The 15,663-nt window shown below is 29.1% G+C and overlaps 2 protein-coding genes across 5 annotated transcripts in view; one reads left to right on the top strand and one right to left on the bottom strand.

Annotated features, from left to right (window-relative positions):
- The first annotated feature begins 247 nt into the window (after window positions 1-247).
- Window positions 248-6,206, top strand: LOC129910827 (pre-mRNA-splicing factor Slu7). The gene is made up of 2 exons (XM_055988400.1): window positions 248-1,417; window positions 5,528-6,206. The coding sequence occupies exons 1-2, from the start codon at window positions 379-381 to the stop codon at window positions 6,160-6,162; spliced, it is 1,674 nt and encodes a 557-aa protein (XP_055844375.1). The 5' UTR covers window positions 248-378; the 3' UTR covers window positions 6,163-6,206.
- Window positions 6,207-10,939: 4,733 nt separating this feature from the next.
- Window positions 10,940-15,663, bottom strand: part of LOC129910828 (hippocampus abundant transcript 1 protein) — a 104,579-nt gene continuing 99,855 nt past the window's right edge. For 3 of the 4 annotated variants that reach the window (XM_055988404.1, XM_055988402.1, XM_055988403.1), the window contains 5 exons: window positions 15,165-15,373; window positions 15,019-15,105; window positions 14,855-14,952; window positions 14,482-14,784; window positions 10,940-11,148 (listed from right to left, as the gene is read on the bottom strand). In XM_055988404.1, the coding sequence (XP_055844379.1) occupies window positions 11,051-11,148; window positions 14,482-14,784; window positions 14,855-14,952; window positions 15,019-15,105; window positions 15,165-15,373 (795 nt within the window). In that variant the 3' untranslated portion in view covers window positions 10,940-11,050. Of the gene's footprint in view, window positions 11,149-13,978; window positions 14,078-14,481; window positions 14,785-14,854; window positions 14,953-15,018; window positions 15,106-15,164; window positions 15,374-15,663 lie in introns of all 4 variants that reach the window. The other variant, XR_008771556.1, reaches the window with a different exon arrangement.

Consider the following 15,663-nt stretch of genomic DNA (forward strand, 5'->3'; position numbering starts at 1 on the left):
CAAATCAAAAAATTTAAGAAAACACATCATAAAATACGTTTTAAAGCAAAAACAAAAAAAAAATAAAATTTCGTTCAAGATTTCGGTGTGCTATTTTTGTATGGAACATTTCGTTTCGCTCCAGCTGCGTACTATAGCAAAAAGTTGTACTTTCCAATTAAGAACAGCTTCAATGAACAAACTATTAAATCAAGTGTAAAAAGTGAACGAACAGATCTTGTATAGTGACAGATGCAGTTGTCAAATTTTTGACATATTTTTCTATCTGTCATTTTTTTTTTACAAAACCAAAACACCTACAAAAAATCAAACTTTTTAACAAAATTTTTCAATTTATGTTAACTCCAAGAAAAGCCCAATAAATCCTCCCTCATCAAAATGAGTTTCGCCGCCCCAAAAACTCCCGTCTCCCAAATCATTCACAACAAAGACAATCAAGATGAACCGAAGAAAAAAACCCGTGAAGATTGGCGCAAAGCAAAAGAACTCGAAGAAGCTCGAAAAGCTGGTACAGCTCCAGCTGCTGTCGATGAAGAAGGTCGCGACATCAATCCTCATATTCCACAGTATATATCGAGTGCTCCATGGTATTATGGTGCATCTGGTCCAACATTGAAACATCAACGTCCACAAAAAGATGAAGAAGAAAATACTGCTTTGCAAACAAAGCAAGTTATTAAAGGTCTGGACAGTTCCAGGTTAGTAACTAAGTTTAGAAAAGGTGCTTGTGACAATTGTGGAGCTATAACACACAAGAAAAAAGATTGTCTTGAAAGGCCAAGAAAATACGGCGCCAAATATGCCGAATCACTTGTCGTTCATGACGAACACATTATTGACAACAATGCCATCGATTACGATGAGAAACGTGATCGTTGGAGTGCTTATGACCCGGCATCGCATAAAGATATTGTTGATGAGTTTGAAAAAGTCGAAGAAGCAAAGAGACAGCTGAAAGCTGACAAGTTAAAGAATAACCCAGATGCGGAACTTTCTGACGAAGAAAGTGACGAAGACAAGTATGTTGATGAAGTTGACATGCCTGGAACCAAAGTCGATTCGAAACAGAGAATTACTGTGAGAAATCTTCGAATTCGTGAAGATACAGCAAAATATTTGAGAAATTTAGATCCAAACTCGGCTTACTATGATCCAAAAACTCGATCTATGAGAGATAATCCAAATCCACAATTGAAACCGGATGAAGTTGAATTTGCTGGAGAGAATACAGTTCGGTATAGTGGGGATACTACTAAGCATTCCACGGCACAACTATTTGCATGGGAAGCACATAGAAAAGGAGTCGATGTACATTTGTTGGCAGAGCCAACTAAATTGGAACTCTTGCAAAAAGATTACAATTTGAAGAAGGAAGATTTCAAGTCACAGACAAAGGATCATATTTTGGAGAAGTATGGTTAGTTAGCTAATTTTAATGTATATTTAGCGCTTAAAAAAAAAATTAGTTCCTCCTTTCGTAACCTTTTTGATAACAAAAAAATTATACTTTTTTCTTGGGCTATAGAAATCACTAGTTATAATGATTTTTCTGAAAGGTGGCCGGACACTGGAGACGGCCCGAAGTAGGCAACTCTCCCCTTCTGAAAATTTGAAAAAAGTTGTGTAACTTTTCTGATAAAAAGGAGTGTATTTATTTATTCTTATCTATTAAAATTTTTTTAAACAAAAAAAAATATACTTTTTTCGTGGGTTATATAGGTCTTTCTTCAATATACTCAATTCGTACTAGTTGACGTTTCGGGTATGCTTATACCCTTCTTTAGGACTCTAATAAAAAACATGACTTAAAAATATTAAAAAAGAAATAAATTATCTATACTTACAATATTTGTGAAATATAATATATTTTACCCCCCTATTCTGGAAAACCTCACAAGTCACAAAAACCTCACAAGGTGATCATAACTCGATTTTGTGAGGATTTATTTCTCGCAAACTTCTTACAAAAATTCAACTTGTGAGTTGTGACCTCCTTCAGAGCAGATCACAAATTCGAAAGTTTTTGTGACGCGAAAACCTCACAAAATCAAATTCAGCTCACCTTGTGAGGTCCTCATAACTTGTGAGGTTTGCCAGAATAGGGCTGTTAACCTCTAAGGTTTTTTATTAGAGTCCTGAAGAAGGGTATAAGCGTACCCGAAACGTCGAATAGTTTCTATCGCAAACAGTTTAGAAAATATTAGCTTTTTTTTCGTTTAGTGTACTTTAAATTTCATCATCTTACGTTTTTTTTAACCACAACCACGAATGAATAAATTTTATAAATTTCTTATTTTTATAATTTTCTACAATAATTGGCTCACTACATAAGAAGTTAAAAGTTTTTTTTATAACTGTTGCATCTTTTCTTTAAAAAAAATTTTGAAATTTGTTTTTCGATGGCAGCAATGTGAAAAACTTAAGATTTTACAGTTAAAATAATTTATTAAATTAATAGGATTTTTTTGCACTTTGGTACCAATAACTTCCAAGTAACTCTAGAATTGATAAAAACTTTTATCATTCTGCAATCCCCTTTGGACGCGCATATTTTTAAAAAAGTTGGCCACCTACGTTCCTATGAATTTTTTTTATACCACAGGTATAAATTTTTCATAAATTTTTTTTTTTTACATTTTGCATCGAAAAACAAATTTCAGAATTTTTTTAAAGAAAAGATGCAACAGTTATAAAAACTTTTAACTTCCTATGTAGTGAGCCAATTATTGTAGAAAATTATAAAAATAAGAAATTTATAAAATTTATTCATTCGTGGTTGTGGTTAAAGAAAACGTAAGATGATGAAATTTAAAGTACACTGAACGAAAAAAAGCTTATATTTTCTAAACTGGTTGCGATAGAAACTTTTTCTATTCGGTTTCAGAACAGTCAAAAGTGCACCTATCAGCCATTTTCGGCTTATCCATTTTCTACCGAATACCGAAAACCAAAAAGGAGGCTTTTGCACCCCTATCTCCAGTTCCCACCCTCTCATTTAATTTTTAATAGCACTCCGCGGTTTTATCTTTTTTATAACCCATTGAACGATTCCTGTAATAAAACCCGTGAAAATTTTACTTCCTTTCTGAAAGACAAAATTAATAGCCGTAATTTTGGCGTTGGTGAAAAAATAGAAGGTTTGGTAATTTTCAGTTTTCTCAAAAAATAAAAGAGATTTTGACTTTTAGTTTTCGGTGTTTGACTCAAAATATATAAGAGAAATTAAAATAAAAAAAAATAATACTTTATTGGGTAGATTTTTTGAAAAAAAAAAACTGTTTGAACTTTTTTTGAATTTTTGTTTTCAAAATTTTGTGTTCGAAAATTTTTTTTTCAAAAACTATTGATCAAAAAACATTTATTTAAAATCAGCAAATAGTTTGAGTTTTTATCTTTGAAAAAAGCTACCGTTTATTTTCGTAGGATTTGCCGTTGTCTTAAAATAATTTTTTTTGATTTAAGGTCGATTTCTTAATTTTAAATTTTGTTTCACCTTCATGACAAATTTTACACATGTTCGCCACATATACGGCCAGGCAGACCAGCGGTTTCTTATATAACTCGGTGAAGACTATAAATTGGTATGACTCTGAATACTAAGCAATTACCTGCAAACTTTAGGTCGCTGGCTCTCGGTCTAAAAGTTGCTGATCCGCGGATCAAATATTTGTACAACTAGCCCTAAGTGTACCAGCTCTCCTGCTGATAGCCACTTTAACATAACCTTATCAATTATATTATTATTATAATGGCCTTTTAATTCATAAAAATTAACAAAACTGTTTAGGAATTGCAATATTTTATCTCTTTATGGAATCTATATGAATCTCTTCCCTAAATTGTTAAATGGTGGATTAGGAAGAATTTTTGTCTTAAAATTGACGATCACAAATTTGATCGGTACGGGCTAGCCATTTCTAAACACTTTAAACAAGGTTCAAATCTGTTTAATATTGCAGATATTGAAGTACTTCTTAATTTTTGCACTTCATCCTAATTTTTAACTGAGGATTTTTTTTTTGGCAGGAGGCGTGGTGCTGCTGAAAAATCCACTATACTGGTTTAAAAAATCTAGATAATAAAGGGAATCGTTTCTTCAATATTCATTTACAAATTAAGGTGGTCATTCTTCACATTTGAAAATTAAGTTCAACAGCACCATAGTATTTTACTTACTTCTATGCCTTAACACTATGAAAGTGATAAGTGAAACTATCGTTCTTTGATTTAAAAATGCCAAGAAATACACTTAAACTTTCCATGTGGTATAGGATTTCAAAAACTTCAATCGCAAACAATTCTGTTTTTGGTTTAGTGGTTTTGTCTTTTCAAAATTCGGCCATTTTAGGGAATAAGAACTATTGGCCATCCTATTTACTGTCCTAACCTTAGAAGTAATAACTGTTTTTCGCTCTTTACCTTGTCGTCTATCCACCCAATCTGGTAGCAAACGAAAACATTTACTCGTTTATGAGTAGTTTTTTGCAGTTTTTTTTACCACCATTCATGTTTTTTTTACCTCCGAAAAATTTGTATCTGAAGTGAGAATAGATCACATTCACACTTCATTAATTTTTTTAACCGTACTATGTCTGGTGAATCCTTTATTCCTTATTTTATCGTTTTATTAGGGTGTTTTCGAACAAATTTAGCAATTTTAATCCCCCAATGGTTTTAAAAATTTTAATATCATTATTAAATTACTCTTAGGAAACTCCAGTTATTGGTTTTATCGATAAATTTTTCCTAAATCCACAAAAACATTAAAGATAACAAGGGTGTACCTATTCTGATGAACAAAGTATAAATTCATTTTTACCCTTAAAATTACTTTATAAGGAAACCAATGGGAAAGTTATAGTCTTTTTTGAAATAATCTTTACCGTTGCTTTTTCTAACATCTGACGATGGCCAGTCAGTAACTTGCTTAAAACCCTTGGGTTATTTTCCGTGGGTTATTTTCTTGTAGAAATAACCGAATTACCGGCATATTTTTTTCGATTGACGGTAGAATTATGATCTTCAGTATATCTCTGCTCAGGTTACCTTCAACAAAATGAATTAGTCCAACTTCGTCGTTCAAAAAAAAACATCCCAAAAACACAGAAAAGACCCAAAACCTTTTTTTAACTACCGGAGATGTGCATTTTGGATCAAGTTCCTTGCCTGTTTCACGAGTAATCCGATTAACTATCGTTTCATCACTCGACAGCAAAAATTCTTCCAAAATGCACATTTCCGGTATCGAAAAATGGTGTTGGGTCGTTCTGGGATATCATTATTTATTTCTTTAAAACTCGTTACAATTAATCGTTGAACTTATCTGCAATTACCTTATTGTTGTCAATTTCAATTTGACCGAGCTCGATACTTTTATTTTTACTTGGCCTAGCACTAGATTTTTTGTACCTATTGTTTTCCACATTGATTTTTAACCATCTGATTCATATATTTTATTTTTAATGTATACAATCTTTCGGCTTTATTCAAACTATTTTTTTTATATTTATTTCTTATTTTCTTATAGGTGGAGAGGAACATTTACAAGTTCCTCCAAAATCGTTGTTGTTGGCTCAGAACGAGAACTACATTGAATACTCGAGGAGTGGCAAGGTAGTCAAAGGAATGGAAAAGACTAGAGCTGTAAGTGCTTATGAGGAGGATGTTTATCCGAATAATCACAAGTCTATATGGGGTTCATTTTGGCACAGTGGAAGATGGGGTTACAAATGCTGTAAGTCATTCATAAAGAACTCATACTGTGTGAGTGCTAGTAAAGATGCAACGGAGCCAAGCGATGCTGTGATTACACATCCTCAGACTCAACAACGTGAACCGGAACCAGAACAAATTGAAGAGCCAGAAGAGGAGGAGGAGCCAGAGGCAGCCGAATCAGAGTCGGATGAACCTGAAAGTCCAAAGAAATCTTCAAAGAAGTCAAAGAAGGACAAAAAGAAGAAAAAGAAGAACAAACACAAGAGGAGGGAATTAGAAAAGAAGGAAAAAGAAGCAAAGAAGGACGAGAAGGTAGAATTGGATGATAGAAAACGGCCGTATAATAGTATGTACGATGTGAAGGCACCGACCGAAGAGGAAATCGAAGAGTTTATGATCAAGAGGACGAGAGACGAAGATCCTATGTTGCAATTTATGGGTCAATAAAAAAAAACATTTTGAAAATAGAATAAATAAATGTTTGATCATAAGGAATTTATTTTTTGTTTTTATTTTTTTTCTGAACCTGTGGCGCTTTGATTGGTAAGATGTTATAAAAAGTTAGGAGCAATGGTTTGTTTGATAACTTTTTATTCAAAAGTACGATCCAATTTTCTTTTAATTTTTCAATTAACGTTTAAGGTTTAATGGCAGGTACCGTTAGTTTTCGTACAACAGTTTGTATGCAAAAAAAAAAAAATCTCGTTAAAAATCGAGATTTGGAAAGTTTGATCTCGGATCACAAAAAAAAATATTGTTATACAAATTTTCAATCCAAGGCTGGAGTAATGGATTCAAATTTTTAATGTTTAAGAAAATTTACATTTATGAGTTTGAGCAGTCAGGAAATTTCTAAGCAATTATTCCATTTTCATTATCAAGAATCAGTCGAACATGTTGTGAGGAAATTCAAACCCGATTTTTTCATGGTTCGAGTTATTGAACAAAAACTAGTTAAAAGTTGAATTTGCTACAAAGAACAAATAAATTCTTTTTGTCTTTCGTACCAAAAATTTTGTAGAAAAGTGAAATTTGCTGAAACACGATACTCGTTCATGCGTTCAGTACATAATTTTTTTAACAAAAGATTTAAATAAAAAAACAAAAAAAAAACTTTTTTCTTAAGTGATTTTTTTTATAAAAGATTTGGTGATTCTTACTGTATGTATTAGTTTTTAGACAAGGTCTATTTTTTATTTAAAAAAAGTTCCTTCCATTATTAACGGTACGTCGAAACGTAACGGTACGTACGTAACGGTACGTAGAAATCAAATTGCATACTATTTTGGAATTTCGGGAGGCATACGTTGTGCTGCTGGGGCCCCGGGGCAAGACTAAATTTGGGATCCTTTCCTGTTTATTTTTTTTTTTACTTGCTCTATAGGGCAAGTTGTGGTTTCGTGTAGAAAAAAAAATTTGAGGTTTTAATCAAAACCAACATTACGATGATGGAGAAGATTAAAAAAGTGGTTTTCGTCATGCCGTCCATCGGTCTCTGCGTCCATCTGTACATCGAGCTAGGGCCTAAACGGATGGATGGATTTGCTTGAAACTTGGTACAGACGATTTTGACGTTATTCCATAGACCCGTTTTTCTATTTTTTTAATATCTCCTTTTTAACACATATATCTCCCATATAACGTTTTCGAGGTATTGCAATTTTCTCGAAAACGGCTCTAACGATTGTGATTAAATTTGGTATACGTAAATAGACTTATTGATTCTAACAAACCTGCGTTTTTAGTTTTTTTCAAAGAATGCGGAGAACGGAAATATGGCGTTGCCGTTTTTCAAAAATTGACATACAATATCTTAAGTTCATATATTACATTAAAGCATATGTAAGTCAATTTTATTAAAAATTTTCAGACATCATTTTGAAGTATTAAATGTAAAAAAAAAGTTTAAACATTGTCTCGATGAGACAAACTTAGTACGACGTTTGCGAAGGACTAAACCTTCCGATTTGGTACAGTGAAATTTTTCAATTTAATTCCTTAATTTCAAAATATCGGCATTGATTAATATAAATTTAAATGTTTTAGAGATTTATTTGTTTAACTTCCTTTAAAATATATTTATTTTTTTTTGATAACAAAATTTAAACCATTACTTATGTAAATGATTTAATTTAAAACAAATGTTATTTATTTATTTTTAAATATCATCAGTAGGAACTTTCACCGGAAAGTAACCTACAACACGTAACTTAACTTCGAGAAAGATAAATTGCTAGATAAGTTCCATCTGAACTTAGTTGCAATCGGGAGGAGGAGGTGGTTTTTTGTGGTTAAGAGTCCCACATATCTATGAGCACGCGTTTTCCGGTCCTCATAGAATCTTTTGAAGATTTCAACACCTACCCACGGAAAAAAGAAAAAAAAAACACATTTAAAAAAAAAAAAAATAATTTAATTTTTAAACTTTCGATTTTTTTTTTTTTTGATTTTTTTTTTCTCGACACTAAACAAAATCTAAAATTTCCAATAAATATTTAAGATAAGGATACTGTGAACTACAAGAGCAAGTACCGTGCGACCCAGTCGTGCATTTTATTTAAGAAAAAGTTAATTTCCTTTTATTTTTGTTTACCTTATTCAACATTTTGTAGATCCTATCGGTCAGTTATTATTTTAATTTAAGTTTAAAAAGGGCACTTCCGGTTCCTTGTACCAATAGAAATAGTTCATAAATGACATTTTTGAACTTTTTTTTTGCTTTGACCTTACTCTTTAAACAAAACTTTGAACATTTTAAAAAGCGTTTGAGCTACAAAATTAAGGGTTGCGCCAAGATATAAGCAAAAAAAAAAAAAAAAAACAAACATTGGCTTGACCAAATCGGAAATGCAAAAAAAATTAGAGAGAAATACAAATTTCAATTCAAACATTCTGTGTTTAAGAATTCAATGAAAAATTAAAGACAGGAATAAAATTCTGGTTTTTTTTTTAATTTGTATATTTGAATTTTGAACCATAGTTTGAAGTCAATTTGAGAAAGAACTACTCCCGCTCGTTAAACCATGAAATTCAAACAAAAACAAAAAAAAAAATAAGTGGCAGGAGTATTTTTAGTTTTCATAAACAAAAAAATCATCAAAGTTCGAGCTGTTAGGCTCGGTAATATTGCCATTTTTTGAGATTAAGTTACTCTTCTATAAAATGAATAAACTTCTCAAGCGGTGCTAGGAATAGGTTTCATTATTTTTTTCTTCTTTTACATATTTTTTATATTATCAAAAAATCATTTTCAACTTACCTCGCTTCATTGCTGTTAATGTTCGTATATTATATTTTTTTTTTCAAACGTCTTAGATTTTATAATCATAAAAAAAAACACTTTATTTCTCAGTATTTTATATATATGTATTTATTTCTTTTCTCCTTCACTAATATATTCATTTCTTCACTTCTGCATTTATTTTTTTTTTTGTGTTTTTGTTTTTTTTTTTTAATAAAATATTCTCACAGTATCATTTTACACAGTTTTGCAAACAAATAAGTTGAACATTATTTTGAATTCTTTCTTTCTCCAAATATAATTAACTTTTTGCAGTTTAATTAAATTTTCTTAAAATCTTTTTTTTTTGTTGTCGTTGCCTTAACATCTTTGCAAAATAGGTGATCCTCAATATTCTACTTATTATTTTTTTTTAGTGTTTTTTATTTTCTTCAATATTTTAGATTTAAAATTTAACGGCTAAATTAGTTTTCTTTTCTGTTTTTTTGCTTTATTTTTGTATTTTTCTTTTGGTAGTAGAGTTTGTGTATAAGTTAGTAGTTTCTGCACAACATGCATACCGGACACACGGACACATGTAATATTTTTTATTCAGGACATTTATTTTAAGTTTTAATTTTTTTTTTTTTGTTTGGGGGGGAATTTATTCTATGGATTTTAATATTTTTGTTTTTTTATTTTTTTTTTTAATATTTATTTAGTAGGTATTGTTCAAAGTAGCAACATTTTTTTGTATTGGCTGTTTGTGTGTGTGTGTTTATTTTTTGTTTACTTTTGTTGAATGTAAGTGTTCATATTTGTTTCTCTTCCTTGATATTTTCTCATTTCTTTTATACAAAATTATAACATTTCTTATCAATGCAGCTATTTCTTTTCTATAAATGTATCACTACAATCATTTTAATTTTTTCATTTTTAAATTTTAATTTATATTCTAATCTATTCCTCATTTTTAATTCTAATTTCCTTAAATTTCTTTGGAAAATTTTTTTTTTTATAATTCTAATTCTTTTTTCAATAATAAAATTTTTAGTGTTTATTTTAGTTTTTTGTTTTTTTTGTTGTTGTTTTTATTTTACATACATAATTTACAAACAAAATTAAAGATCACGATGAGCTGTAGATTTGTTATACTTAAAAAGTTAAAATTATATTGATTTTGTTTGTTTTTTTATTTGTGTATTTAAAGGTTTCCTTGTTTTTTTTTTTTTAAATAAATTTATACAATTTTAGAAGTAAAATATTAATATACTATATATTTATATGTATTTCTGGCAGAAACAAGTTTAAACAAAAGTTCATTTTGCATTTCTATACAAAAATAAATTGGCAAAGTCTTAAATTACATAAATTAAAAAAAAAAAATAATATTAATAAAGCCCACAATTTGATAAAAATTGCATTGGGATGTGTGGTGGTTTAGAAAAATATTTGTTTTTTTTTTGTTGTCTTTAATATTTTAAATGTTCAAAAATGTGTGATGATTAGCCAAAACAAAATATTTAAAGCTTAATGTTCCCACAATAACGCTGTTTTTTTTCATAAGAAAAGCAAACACACATAAACAAGGTAAGGTGCATGCAAATTTACATAATTTGTTTTTTTCTTAGTCTGGAATTTTTTTTTAACTTATTTAAATCATAAATAATAACTTATCACTTATTCAAATAAAACAAAAAAAAAAAAATACTTAAATAATAAAAAAAACTAGATATTTTGTTTTCAATTTTTTAAATATTTTACAGAATGTGATGTGACTTCATAGCCACTTGTTTTTTCTTAGTTTTAAATAAATTCAAAAGTATTAAATATGATAAAAATAAATAACAACATTTTGGGTGTTGTTTTACTTATTAACATACATATTTTTTTTTTCAAGTTTTTGTGGAGTTTTTTTTTTTTTTAAGATTTTACATTTATAATTTTGCTAAAATAAAATTAAATTAGCAATAACAAAAAAAAAAAAAATAATAATAATAATAATTAAGAATTAACGTTTTGCATTTTTTATTATATTTTTTTTTTTCATTTTTAATTTATTAACAAGTAAAAATTTTTAAATTCTAGAAAAAAAAAACAAAAAATCTAAAAATACTACAGCTGCGCAGACGAATCTGATCGCATTAACGGAGCTAGGGGACTCGAGGATTTGCGACCACATTCAATTTCGTATTGGACATCCAATGAGACTCCTGAAAATAAAAATATAGAAAACATATTTTTTGTGAGTTATAATGAATTTAAAAAAGTTTTAAAAGCCAAGACAATCACCCCAATAAGCAAAAGAAGGATGGAGAAAAGGAATGGAGAAAGATATTTATATTTATTTCCAAACGAAACGTTTCAAAATTATTATCAAAAGAACTTATCTTTTTTAAGCCTAGTATGCTATTGAGCTGAAACGAAAATTCTTATACAAAAATAGCACAACGATATCTTAACGAAAAATTTCGTTATGATTTTCGTTTCACAGTACGTAGCGAAACCTAGAAAATGAAATTTTCAAATTTACTAGATTATTTGGAGAGTTTTTACTCATTTGTCATTTTAAATGTATATTGCCCTGATCATTTTTCTTGGTCCCAAAGTAATGAAGTTATTTTAAATTTGGTTTTGTTTTCTTTTGGTTTGTATGTAAAATTATATTCTTTTTTTTTTATTATATTTTCAGAATATTGTAAATTTCTTTTCCAGTTAAATAAAATGCACGACTATGTTGCACGTACTTGCTCAAGTTGCTTAGAATGCTAAAGTTTTTTTTTTAATAATAAGGTAATAATAATTTTAGTTTAATTGTATCATTAACTTTAAAAATATTAATGTAAAAAAGTATTAAAATTTGTTTTTTTCTTTTAAGTACTAAAATACCTTTTTAAATGGTATTTAAAGTATACCATTCTCTTTCTTGTATGACAGAGATTTTTAGAAATTTTGTTTTAAAAATTGTAGGAAAACGAATTTAAAAAAAAATGCCATTCTTAAGAAATAATTAATCCGCATATAAAAACATAGTTTCAAGAAAATTATGAAACCCGTTTTGAAAATACTGATTTTTCAAAGAAAAAAATAAGTAATTTTTTTTTTTTAAATCCAACTCATATTTTTGAAAAAAAAAAAATTACTTTTACTTTCTCGTAAAATTGTCGTTTACGTTTAAATCGTTTACGAGAAAATCAGAAATAAAAAAAAAAACGTTTCTATGGAAGTAACTGTTAATAAAACGGTTCAAAAAATATTTTTTTTATTTCAACAGACAGACAGACAGACACAAAGACAGAATTGAGAGACAAACTTTTTTGGCATTCCACATCATCGTTATGATTGTTTTTGTCGATTGTTTTTGTTGATTGTTTTTTCCAGTTCAATTTTTTTATGAATCCTTAACTTGCTCTACAGTACCTACATACATACATATGTATATCTTAAGAAAAAATTAAAACTAAGCAAAGTTTTTCAAATTGAAAAATGATAAAAAAAAATTTAAAAATGGTTGGTAAAGGATTGAAATGAATAGTTTCGAAGCACTATTACCTATTTTAGAAGGAAGACCTTTAGACATTTCAGACAATAGAATAAAATACATGCTTTGGGTATAAAATTAAGACTTTGTTAGATAAAATCAAATACTTCCAAAAACACTGTTTTTTCACATTTTCTTCACTTTGACTTAAGCATAAACTTGAAGAAAAACAAGTTATTTGTAATTTATATTAGGTATAATATGTTTATTTCCAAACTTAACAATTTATGAAAATTGTCGGATAAATCTGAATGATTTCAACTCACTGTAGAAATAGAGAAATTTCAAGTCAAATTTTTCAAGATTTTCAAGAATTGAAAAATAAAACAGTTTTTTCGGTGTTGTACAAGTATAACAACATACAAAATTATTTTCACTAAAATTGATATGGATTTTTGGTGAACTCAGATTCATGGAGAAGAATGAAAAGGAAATAACTACGTTACTCCAAATAGCTTCATAACGACGATATTCCATTTCGAAAAACTTCGATTACATCCGTAAATTCAATGGCCTGCTATTGACATTCGAATGAGAAAAATTCGACATTATGGATTTATATGAATTTGAAATAGTTCATAAATGTATTTAGACTTTAGAGAGAATCTAGTTTGACATCCTAAATTGATTTTAGTACAAAAATTAAAAAATTAGGAACACCATTAAGCACAACATCAGCAGAAACACTTTCACGTTCCAATAAATCAATTTTATCCATTAAGACATGTAAATTAGGATCTTCATGGTTCACCCCCAGAGGAATATTGTTTCAATTCTTTCGGTCATTGATGTTATTATTTTATCAATTTGTGAGAATCGATTGTTTAGATTACCTAATGCCTGATGGATTTTTCTAGATAGTTCCTTACTACTATCTTCAATTAGGGTTTTAATTTGTTTCGATTGTTTATTTAAGCGAAGATCAAACTTTTTCCAAAGAATTTCATCACTTGTTTCTACGCTGACAGATGGGCTATTTGTTGACGTTTGCCGCGTGCGTGGAGGTGACATCGTGGATGATATAAACTTTGTATAAGAGGAATAGATTGAGACTTCACCTTGTGGTAGTTCAATATTTATTGATCAAATTGATAAAATAATTTAATACAGATGTTCTTTCACTCTTTATTTATTAATTGAAAGCTAGCAAAACAAAATCGGAAAAGTTTCTTAGGAAATTATTGAAAAACAAAATTGCACGATCGAGCAGTGTTACTGCAGCTTCATTGCGTTGCCGTCGTTTTGAAGTCGTTTATCTCGGTCTTATTATATCAATAATGTAAAATTCAACCAAATACCCGTACTTGAACATAACTATAAATCTCAATCCTTATAATGTATGATAAATCGATAACCCACAAGCGAAGTTTATATTAGTGTTATGAATAATTAAATTAAAATGGTTTGGTTAGTAGGGGCATAAATATTATTCAGGATAAAAAAATATAAAGAGTATTACATATTTATATAGGTAAGTTATTATTGGGATAGGAATTACTTACAAAAAAATTAACAAAACAGGTACAGGAATGGGAATAAAGAGGGAAAACTGGCACGAGAATGATTAACCTGTCATCATCATTCCGCTTAAGCGGTAAATCCTAGAAAATTAAAATAAAATTGAAAATAACATAGAAAGTTTTTCTTTTAAAACATTTGATTATTTCTTTACTTTTACTTTGCTTTGTAAACTATTGGCGAAAAAGAGCCTTGGAAGTAAAAAGTTTCACGATTTTTTTTTTTTTTTTCAAAATGTTAAGTTACAAGAAATTTGTAATATGAATTAAAAGAAAATGGATATTATAAAAGTTATTTGTAAAAACTATTGAAAACTGAGTTGGGTTTCTTTGAAAGTTTATTGACATACTGAACTCATTTTATATCATATCAACTCTTGGTTTGGAAAACTAGGTAACTTTTGAATTATCTTCGTTTTTAAATTTAAAAAAAAATCAAGGTAACAAGTTCTCACAATATTAGAAAATTATATTTTATTACAACTTACTTTTCTTTTCGCTCGCCGATCTGCTAATACTGACATCACTGCGACTTTCTGGTATAAACACAGCTACCATTATGGCACAAACAACCATAAAAGCACCAAATACGAATGGTGGACCAGGCGCTAATTGTGCGTATGTGTCCGGATGTAGGGTTTCATTTCGAACACCATCGTCACCATTGTGACCTATGCTATTGTGTTCATCATTTAGATCAACGTTAAATAGATAAAATATAACACCGAACATAGCTGGACCGAGTCCATTGCATAGACCACGCATTCCAGTTACCATTCCTTGGACGGCGCCTTTTAAAAAAACAAAATTTAAATATTAAATACTATTTCGAAATTAATTAAATAAATTGAAATATTTTACCTTGTCTATCTGCTGTCGAATGGATAGATACAAAAACACTTATCGCTGGATAGGTAACTGAACCTAATGCAGCTAGTACTCCAGCTGCCCACATCATCCTAAAAAACAAGAAAAATTGATAATTATTATAATGTTAGTATTAAAAAGACGAGTTTTTAACTTACCATGTTTGACTACCAAATCCATACCATAGCAGTTGCATCATTTCAAAAATAAGACCTAAAATTATTGTACGTTTTGCACCAAGTACCCTGTAGAGAGAAATGCATTATTAAAAATTCTTTTTTAAACTTAAATCCAAGGGACTTACTGCATTAGAACACCTAACGTAACTTGAACGATTATACTGAGAATTCCAACCATAGCAATAAATATTGAGACCTCAACTGAATTGAAGCCCATTTTTAATTTCAAATATACAAATATACATGAATACTGTCCAGCTTCGGGGAGATAGGATAGTAATACAGTAACGCACTGCATTAAAATTGTGTGATCTGTGCCAACTTTACGAAGGCCCTGAAAAAAAAAATTGTTAATTTATATTTTAAGTTTGAAATATTTTGCATATATATTTGTTTGTATTTGTTCATAGCAAGAATTCAATTCATACTTAATTTCGATTATGATGGAATTTGTGAAAAGAGTGATTTTTTCAGAGTTTACTGTCTTTAAAATTATATTAGCTTTGTTTAATAAGAAAAAAGGTGGACTAGAACAGGACAAACCAACAGATTTATGAGAATTAATTGTCAGCCAAACTACAAGACAGATTTTAAAAATCCTGCTCTGAACTGTTCCAGCTGGGG

This window comes from Episyrphus balteatus, chromosome 2 (assembly GCF_945859705.1).
Source record: "Episyrphus balteatus chromosome 2, idEpiBalt1.1, whole genome shotgun sequence".
Lineage (NCBI taxonomy): Eukaryota > Metazoa > Arthropoda > Insecta > Diptera > Syrphidae > Episyrphus > Episyrphus balteatus.